This window comes from Alligator sinensis, unplaced genomic scaffold (assembly GCF_000455745.1).
Source record: "Alligator sinensis unplaced genomic scaffold, ASM45574v1 scaffold1269_1, whole genome shotgun sequence".
In the NCBI taxonomy this organism is placed as follows: domain Eukaryota; kingdom Metazoa; phylum Chordata; order Crocodylia; family Alligatoridae; genus Alligator; species Alligator sinensis.
Genome location: NW_005843072.1, coordinates 237,991 through 248,611, shown reverse-complemented (window position 1 = coordinate 248,611; position 10,621 = coordinate 237,991). Strand labels below are relative to the sequence as shown.

The window sequence follows — 10,621 nt, the reverse complement described above, 5'->3', positions numbered from 1 at the left end:
TGAAATCAATGAGACTACTCATAACTACAGTTATTCATATGCATCCATGTTAGCTGGATCAGGCATTTCTACAGAACAGGTATCCCAGTAGAAAGAAACTGTACAATGGCAGCTCTCAGACACTGAAGTGTATAAGCCTACATAGACAACTCTCTAACAACAAATTTGTTAGAGACAGCAGTGAGTTACCAAGTGCAAAAAGTCCTTGAATATGTTAACCTTCAGTTGGGCAATACTAAAGTCAATTTTTAAAGAGTGGCTGAGCAGTCACTAATTAAATCACAACACAAAACTAGGGGCAATGGGAGTTCTTCTCCACCCTCAAGTTAATGTACTTGAACATAGTTAGAGATGATATTTTCCATTTTTGGCTTTGGGAGGGGTTTTTGTCTAATAAGTTAATTTTCATAACATATGCTTTGGGGCCATGCACTAAGGATTTAAACTAAAACAAAACAGGCAGACCTAATGCCCTGTCACCAATACTCTACCCTTTTATGTATAAATAAAATTAAAAATCCCAAGGAAGTGACAAAAGGGGGGTCCATGTTTAAATGTTTCCACTCTCATTACCTCCTCCTTTGTTGGCTTCATCTCCTCCATGGCATGACTTTGTCTAACAGTCTCAGGAGGAGGTGGAGTGCTGCTGTTCAAAACACCCTACAGAAAACAGACATTTAACACAATATGTCACTTCCAACAAATTATGTAACAAAAAAGGAGGCAGAAACAGCACAAATGAAAAAGGCAAGCAATTGCCAAGTAAGCAAAAGATGAAAGAGTCAGAGAAACATGGGGTCACCCTGACAATTCACAGGTAGGCAACTCCCTAGCTTCATTGCTCAGTAACAGCCACGGACAAGACAGAAGGAAGTTAATCATATGATAGGGACTTTCAAATGCCTCTGGCAAAGCCCCTTAGAGAGACTACTAAGGAAAGCCTAAGGTAAAAGGTAAAGTTCTGTCATGACTAGAAAGCTGGCTAAGAGAAAGAAAACACAACAAGACTCAATCAACATCAATAAGGCCACAAAGGACCTGTCTGCATGGGGAAGCTACTGTGAAATAAACTTGTGTTCTACTTAAGCAAAACTGTCGTTTCTCACTCACCTCCACGTGAACCATATCATTCTGCGCTAAGAGTGCTTTTGTACAGTTTAGCTTTATTTAGAGAAAATATCTAAACCACCCAATGGCACTTGGTGCAGAATAAAAGCATCCATACAAGGGCTAGGGAGGAATAGCTAAGGTGCTTAAATATAACACCCCATAGACCATTTCCTTCAGTTGCTTGTATTCAGGTTGCTCTCTTCGTATTTCTAGTTGGCACTTGTAGCCATTTTATGCTTCCAGTTGTGAAGATACCCTTCAGGTTCTTCTGTTTCAGGTGCTGATACATTTCCACTCTTCTTCATTCTCTTTTCTACCCCCATCACTTAACTTTGTTGCCTGCCCATTGGATCAGTGTGGATTGACCAGACCAAGGTATCCAGGGAATCCTCCATAATGATTCTGCTAGGTGATCATCAGTTTCTCAAGAGCATGAATCTTCTCCTCCATCTGGTCCACTTGTACTTCATTCAAATGCCATCTCCTTTCTACCCAGGCAAAAAGCAGAAAACAGAACTATCCAGGGCAGGTCACAAACACCAAAAATTCAGACTCCATCCTTTTTCTTGGAGCAAAACAGTATCTATATGGTGAAACCTTCAAAGAATTTCCTACAAACTTGCACAGAAATAATTTGCTGTTTGCTGAAACATTTGACCAAAGGCTAGTGTTAGCCGTTAGAGTAGTCAAGCTGCCTGAATATGCTCAATTGTACATTGTTGTATGGAGCTTGGGAAGAGGGTTGGTTTTTTTTAAGCTAGTGCCAATTTTCCTAATCAATCATTCATATTTTCAGTAAGACAACAAGGCAGAACTTACCTCAAATTGTCCAGAATGCAGCCTAGATTCTTTTTTCAGGACTCTTTTCAGTCTTTCAAAAAAATCGTCATCTTCTGTATCCTTCCTAAAAGAAAAAAAATCCTAATCTTTTTCTGTAACAAAATATACCTATTACTCCCCTAAATAACCTCATGATCAACTTGCCTTAGCCCTTTACTGTGACCATTCCCCATGTTGTGCCTCCCTTGTGTTTTTGATTTGCTGACTGTTTGAATGTGTTTGTGTGGTTTACGTGCCAGGGATGGTAAGGGGAAATTTGAAAAACAGGAAATGTACAGCTAAGTAAAATGTTGCATCTCGAAAGATGGGCAGGCTTGTGAGTTCTTGCTTTCATGTCTTTTTGGCTGTCCAGTGATGACAATCTGTGGAATCCCGAGAGGGGGAAGGTGGCAGATCTGAATCTCTGCCCATAAGTATATAACTTATATTATAAGTATATTACTTATATATTTATGATGTTCCCTGTAGAGGTTTCTTTATGAACATTTTACAGGTGGTAATGTGAAAAGTAGGCTTGCAAGTGTAATATCCACCCTTCATTCAGGATAAATGCAAGAAGCAGTTAACCTCCTTTTGATATTAGACAACTGAAGCAATAGGAGCTACATCATAAATATGTAAGTAATATGCTCATCATAAAAATTTTATCCAACATAGTAAGGATTTCTAAAAGAAAGTTACTTAGTTTGCCCTGGAATCAAAGCTAGTCCCCTCCTTACCTCCAAACTTCATTCCTTGGCACATGAAACTAACCTCATTCCCTTCAGTGCAAGTCTGAGAAATTTAACATTTTCAACAGCAACTGTAGCAAACATTGGCCTCAACTCCCTTAGCACTTAGATGGTTAAATATTCCAAGTCCATTTGAAATGATCTGAGATTCAGATCTGCCACCTTCCCTCTCTCGGGATTCCACAGATTGTCATCATTGGACAGCCAAAAAGACATGAAAGCAAGAACTCACAAGCCTGCCCATCTTTCGAGATGCAACATTTTACTTAGCTGTGCATTTCCTGTTTTTCAGATTTCCCCTTGCCACCCCTGGCACCTAAGCCACATAAACACATTCAAACAGTCAGCTAGCTAGAGGTCCAGAAGAATTTAAATCCCTCAAATGCCCCTCAAAACTCTATTACCAACATTAGAGAAAGATACTTCTGCTACCAGAGAAGCTATGACCTTCAGTTCAAAAGAGTGCAGCTCTCATATTTAAATATGAATACAAGGAAATGCTCCCATCCCTTAGAACAGTCACTTTGCAGCAGTGTGATGTCTTGTCGGTTCACAGCATGATGAACCCTAGTTTCCCTGACAACAGTGTTTCAGAGCAATTCTGAACTCACTTCAGCTCTGTGCAGGGTGCCTATTGCTTTAGTCACCAGTAACCCAGAGAAATACAGATAAAGAAGAGGTTAAGAGGAAACTGCCCAGCTACAGGATTTAGAATAGTGGGTCACCCAACAAGAGCATCAGGTCTGCTTGTACCAATGAAATTTACCACAAACTGAGGAAGGCTTACAAAAATGATTAACTATCATCCTTTCACTCTGGAGTTACATCATCATTATGCAAGTCACAGGGGAAAGTACACCAGCAGACAGAAGACGCCAAGATCCAAGTCAGGACATCTTGTGCTAAATCACAGCAGTCGCACACTCCATCCTCCATGCCCAGTAAGTTTCACTAGCTGCTCAAAGCTGGGAGAGGAAAGATTCAACTGCCTTCCCCTGTTTCACGGGTCTCATTCGGAGAGAGGCATTTAAGAATGCAGGAACTATGCTCCATAATTCTGACTGGCCTTGCACACAAGCAAAAGAGTGGATCCCTGCCTTTGTCACAATGCATACCCATACAGGCCAGTGACTGCTCCAAAATTACAAAAAGAACATGAGAAATAAGAACCATCACAGGAAAACTTGAAAAAGCAATATTTACATTACATGGCTGTTTGCAAGAGTGACAAGTGAGAGTTAAATAAAGCTCTGAGGGTCTGCATTACCTCCTTCCTGTACAATAGGGTTTTTTTTTAATGTTTACAGTGTGCACCTCATTTTAATAGAGCAGTGGTTTTCAACCCTTTCTCAATTGTGGCCCCCTAAAAAACTTATAATAGAAATGCAGACCCCTTTAGAAATTAGGAATGGAGGTGTGGACCCCTTTGAATTCTAAGGGGGGTATTCACATACTCTTGATTGATCATAGTCGTTGTTTGTGAACCTCTTAGACAATCTGCTGATGCCCAGGGGCCCATGGACCACAGGTTGATAACCACTGTAAGAAAGAGAGATCATCTAGCATACTTCTCCCCTCCACTTGCTGATCAAATCATCTTTGTGACAGCTCCAACAATTATTTATATGGATAAATCAATATCAGGCAATTAATTTAATGCATTTTTACATTTTCACTGCAGTTGATTGAGAAAAAAGATAGGCCACCACTGAGATGTCTGAGAGTTGACTGGACACCAGCAACTGCTCTATGGACTGTGCTGTTGCTGCACACATTTTGTTTCTTTTAATATAGATGTGCTACCATTAATATTCTTGTATCAAATTTTGTTTCAATAAAAATCTATTAAATTCTGTTAGAGTGTGTTTAGCTAGATCCAAACAGCACCAGGATTAGTACAATTCAATACTAAATTTTGCTGCAAATCCCTTACCACTTAGCATTGGGAAAATGCAGTTTCCACAAAACCCCATCTAATAAAAAGAAAAGATAACTTATTCTCTTCAAAGTTGAAAAGCAATCACTTTTGCTTAGCAGAACCAACCATTCTATGGCAGAAATTCAGTTGTGGTTAAAGTAACATTTTGATTGCCGCCGCCGAGAGCCGCGGCACGGGGTTCGGGGCCTTAGGAGCCCTAGTCGGCGGGCGGGTACTTGTGACGCTTGGAGTGGAATCAGGTACTGACGCGTTTTGATTGAACAAAAAGGTTGTTTACTTACACTGCTCGTACAGTGCAGGCCAGAAGCTTGCTTCGATTACGGCTGTAAACAAAACTTGGGTCGGGCAGAAATTGCAAAGTTCGTTTGGTCGGTCTGCAAAGTGTTCGGGGTGTTCGGGCTGGCAGTCGTCTTACGTCTCGGGTGGGGGGGTGCTAGGCCCCCTTGGGTCGGTGACGGGGAGCGATTAGAGGTTGATCAGTTCACTCTGAAACACGCGTGGAGTTTGCTAGGCTCCACAGTGTACTCAGAGTTCTCCACGAGGTGTGTGTGGAGTTCTCCAACTTGGGCGGAAACTGCTTCAACCTCTTATACGGCTAGCAAGCCAATCGCTGGTCGCCACGTAGGAATAATTTAAAACTGGCCAATAATAATGTGAATTTGCATATGAGTGGCGGGAACTTTTTCCTAAACTGTAATTTTCCACTACTGTAGCATTTGGTTACTGGGTTCAGGCACAGCGGAATTTTCCTCCATGACCTAGTTACTGCCACCAGAATGATTGACAGCAAAACTATGCCATATGTATCGAACCCATGTCATTTCTCCTCTGGGCTATACCAATTCTCCTCTGTGCTATAGGCATCTGATTAATGGGTTCTGACATTGATTAGCATATCCTGTCGTAACAAACTGCACTTTTAATAGGTGTGGTAGTACTGGACTGATATCGTAGCCGTGATGGTCCAGGAAATATGCGAGAGAGGACTTTTTACTGGACCAACTACATAATTGAGAGAGATTTAGACAAGCTTTTTGTGCATAAAGGACCCTTACTCAGGTCCTCCGATTGTTTCCCCAAGTACCTGCTGTCTCCTTATCTTTCATTTTAAATTCTAAGCTTTCTGAGACTGGGACCATCCTTATTTGTACGTGCATTGTACACTAACAAGAACATCGTCAGTGCTTTACCAGCAGTAATACAGAATTTTGGTAGATGAATTTAGAACTTATAAAATAATAATTGTTGCAATACTTCCAACCCAGCTCTTCCAATGCAACTAAGCTCCAATCTCCAACAAGTCCTTAACCTTTACATTTCATTAAATAATCTCAAACCACTGGCAAAGGGACATACTAATCAACAATTTATTTATTTATGTATTGGGGGGGAGGATTTGTCATATTCCACGTCAAATTAAATTAATGAATTCTGAATCCTCCTGAATGAGCAATACTCAATCGTTCAAACACTGTATATGATGCTACAACCAGCAAGTATCCTCCAACCCAGACTTTTCGGCCTGGGGCTTCAGATACTCCCAAATCTACTGACGGGTATCATACATGCAAGGCCCAAGCCCAGAGGCTTGGAGTTCAGATGCTCTCGAGTCTCACCTGCTCTTAACCACAGGCCACAGGAGCAAGCTAGGAGGAGTCCCCCATTTCCCTAAAGCAGATGTGTCACTGAGCTCCTTCCACTGGAGACTGGCCAGTAGAAAGCTAGTTAAAAAACTCTTGAAAGGCGAGAGTCCTGTCCGCAATGCATTGGACAGGGGTGCGCCCTCCACTACACAATGTCACTTAAATCCATCTTGGCTTGGCTAACAGACCAGTGTAGTCAGCTTGGGTAACAGACCAGTGCAGCGAGACTACACTTGATCTTGGCCCACAAGAGGCAAACTATGCATGATATTAATCCAAAGCTAAAAGGCTCATAAAAATCAATACATACAACACAATGGAACAAAGCTTCATTCTACCATCCTATGAGCACCGCTCCATCTGTAGACACCCAGTCTCTATAATGTAAAGTGATGAGTACCTTGTAAACACCCAAGAGACGCTGAGTTACGTTCTGTTTCAGCTTTAGCTTATAACCATGGAGACATATGTACAATTTTAGATGCTGAATGTAAGGTGCTTGTAGCGGGCAAACTGAGTTACGCTCAGGCTTTTTAGCCATAGTCCAGGCCTTCCTGGAACTAAGCAACAAATTGAAGAGTGCCTTCTGTAGCACTGGAAGATGCGAGTGCTATGACTGGGCACTAAGCAAGCAAGGCACAACAGCTTCCCTATAAGGAATGTGCCTAGCACAGTGCTAGGGGATTTGTGCACTGCATAAGGAATGCTTGGCACAGAGCCAGGGGAGTAAACAATTTGGGATGAAAAAATTATAAAAGCAATGGGCAAACAAAGGAACACGTGTGTGTTAGCATGCTGTGATGCTGGGTCACAGCTGCTGGGTCCCTGTTTGAACAGCAGAGAGCCAGAAACTAAGATCCCACACACCCAGTGGAGGACTCTAAGCCTGGTATCCCCAAAGGTTGCTGCTGTGATGTCTAAGGAGCCACTTGCCAGGTTGTATTATGGGGAGAAAACCTGTAATATTGTCTAGGGGTTACTATTAAAGTTTGCTTGATACCACATCAGATGAGTTGCTGTGTCAATGCTTGGAGGGCTCTGGCAAAAAGCATGCTAGTAGTAACAGTGCTGTGCTAACATGTTTTGCAAATGGGACAAAGTGAAAGTTGTTACAAGAATCTTACGTGAAAAATTACTGAACAATTATTCACGTGAAATTTCAACCTTAATGTTCCAACAACTGGTTTTCTGCATTTTGGGTTCTTCAGCTCTTATACCTGGGATGTAATGTGAGAAGAGGCTGGGTGGGTCTTATATTTAATTGGCTAGAATTTCCATGAACTTTTGATTTTTTCTTCGCAACAAGTCGGTAAGGAATTTTAAAAATAAAGATATAATAATTAGTTATGCTGTCTCTAAACTGCTTTCTCACTGTACTTCTGTAATAACTCAAGAGAGCTGTAGCACATATTTCATACTAGTCTCATTCAGCACTATCAATTTTCTGCAGTCTCCATTTTTAGATGAATAGATAACAAAATAAAGCAGGTTAGGTATTCAGCTGGTTTTGCTATCAAGACAATTTGGAGTATTTTGAGGTAGTTACTAATACAACAATTATTATTCACATATATTAATTTTAGGAAGACAATTGTTACTTACTGCATTGTACAAACTGAATTTACTGTTAGGTGCCTGCATTTTCCTTAAGAACACAAAATACTGCTTTTCCTATCCTATGCTTGTCCTAACAGATGAAAATTCAAAAACACACAGATTTCCCCAAATAAAGTTAATTTATAAGAAAATCCAACGAATTAGTTAAAATGGACAAACTGAGGGAAATAGTGAAAAGAAAATTAATAAAACACTTACACTCCTAGCAAAAGTATATGCATCTTAAGGAATAACAAAAGCAGTTTGCAATATCCTCTTATAGCACATAAGATCATTGTTTTAGTCTGCTGATAAGAAATAATTTACAAAATATTCAAACAAAAATAAGGCTTATATCAAAATGATACTGATCTCTTTTCTCTTGAGTAAAAAGGACAAACTCCACTAGTTCCTCAAGAAATTTACTTTAGAGTCAAATGAAATTCTTCCTAGAGTAGGTTTTCCCTTCTTAGAGTGGGTTTTCCCAGTTGTCAGCTCAAACATCCTACACTGACAGACTTACCATTTTCCGTGTCTAGAAACTGCATAATGCAGCCAGTCAATGGAAAGCATAAATACAAACACAGGCGTAATGCCAGTAGGCAACTTCACCTATTAAAGGCACACACCAGATTTTAAACAGCAGCAGCATATTCTCCAGTGACCAATTCCTCCACACCTACCTGACAGCACTTGTCATTTCACTGATCTCCTGTGCAGAGTCGCTGGCTGTTGCCACTGTGGTTTTATGATGAAAGGACTGTCGATTCTGCACCTGCCTCAGCACGCTGCTTTTTATCTCCAGCAGTGTCGACATGGCTGTTAGCCTGCAGCAGAGCAAAGCAAAAAGGCAAACTGATAATAAGCTTCGCCACCTGGGCTTATCTACTATAGTAAGCCACCTACTGACCTGAAGGGCAGAAAGAAATATCATTTACTTAATATGAATAACAAAAACAATTTTGTTGGAAGCGTGTTTAAAAGTTCCATCTTTATAACTTTCCTTCAGTAGACCTGACTTTACAAAAATATAATCAGAGAGGCTGAAAATATTTATTAAATATATTTTTATTAAATATTTATTTTGTTAGAGAAGAAAAACTCCAGTTTGATTCAATATACATCACTGTAGCAACTGATCAATGATAGCACTTATTCAGAATGCATTTGGTACTAGAGGAGTCTCTTCTCCACCTGGAGTGACAGCTCTTCAAAATACCTACTGAGCACAAATTGGTTTTGGCCATGATGCTGTTTCTCCCTATAGACTCCAGCATATTTACCTAAAACTACCTTAAGAAATGAGTATTTATTAGATGTATACATGTATAACACTGCCAGCAAGCTTGGCATTTTACAAAGGGGCACAATCTGAGGTATGTAGAAAACTATATGCTAGTTTGAAACCGATGCTATTACAGATGACACATTTTAGTAGCACTGAACTACAACACATCATTATAACATGCCTCACATTCGCCTACCAAATGTTGACCAAACTACCTACTAGCTTAAATCTAAATGTAGTATGACATTCCTGGGACTCAAAAACAAATAAAGACTTTGACAAAAAATTAAGTTATTTCTAGGCTTCAGAAAAACTGGACTCAAACCAGTTGATCTGGGGAGGATGAACTTTCACCTCTGGGGAGTAAAAATTAAAAAAGGAAGAGGTCAAAGTCAGTCTTAAACACCCCCCACCCCCCACACCAGACCTGAGAGTTTCAGCTTTGCTATTCAAACAAATAAAGGTCTCTTGAGAAAGTAAGATATGCTACCAGGTACCGTAGTTCCCTCAGACATTTTAGAATACTGATCACAAGCAGATTATTTTGTAGTGGGTAATAATTATTAAAGGGAGAACAAGGAACTCTTTTGTAACCTGGTATAGGGGCATTATGTAGAAAGCCAGTTATCCACCAAAAAGAAACAAGAAGTTCACTTTCCCTTCAAAGTTTAAACTGCATCAAAAAGCTTCCCTATACTAATTTCCCTGTGCTCTAGGTATCTGTCTGTGTGGTGCTGAATGACACTGGGAAAAAGAGGAAAAATCACTTCTACCACTAGGAAGGCAGAACATGTAAGGGTACCTGAATCTGTCAGCTAATATTCCGGGGTATTGTTTGATCAGATACCCTGGGCAGAGAATACAGTATATGAAGGCAAAGCAGGTGACTCTGCTACTTCTTAAACAAGGTATTTTGGTTTAACACAACTTCACACAGAGCTCCCTCTGGGATTCTCTCATTCCCTTTAAACTTGCATAACTGCTGAACATTTTGGAAGAACTCAGATTTGAGAATCCTTCACAAATTAAGATAAAAGAGGTTCAGAATAAAAGTTACAATACCAACTGGGTAGAGGGATAAGCTAGGAGGTAAACATAGTTATGTCTGAGATTAGAGCTCAGTTGCCAGTGTTCACAGCTGTCATGGTGTGTAGCCTCTCATCCCTGCAGCCAGGGACACTGGGGGCTACGGTGTCATTGCAGTAGGCTGGTATGAGGGTTTGACAAGTCAAAGGAGCTGTGCTCCAGTAGTACACTACTCTCCCTGTCCCCAGGAAGATGGGCATGGCTGGGGAATCTTCTGGCAAATATGGTACCAAGCGAAAGAGCTGTCAAAACAGCACTGAACTCTACTAGGCCTCTAAATCAGCAAGCAACACATACTTTGCTGCAATACAGTACAAGGCTCATTGCTCAACAAACAACATTTTCTTTTAGATCCTTTTTCTAATGTATTATGGAAACCTATTTACCA

The 10,621-nt window shown here is 40.4% G+C and overlaps 1 protein-coding gene across 1 annotated transcript in view; it reads right to left on the bottom strand.

Moving 5' to 3' along the window:
- The window catches only part of BAIAP3 (BAI1 associated protein 3), a 71,095-nt gene that overhangs the window by 52,183 nt on the left and 8,291 nt on the right, over positions 1–10,621 (bottom strand). Inside the window, exons 2-4 of the mRNA XM_025193583.1 lie at positions 8,543–8,686; positions 1,930–2,014; positions 574–660 (exon numbers count right to left, since the gene is read on the bottom strand). Of these exons, the coding sequence (XP_025049368.1) occupies positions 574–660; positions 1,930–2,014; positions 8,543–8,676 (306 nt within the window). The 5' untranslated portion in view covers positions 8,677–8,686. The remainder of the gene's footprint in view (positions 1–573; positions 661–1,929; positions 2,015–8,542; positions 8,687–10,621) is intronic.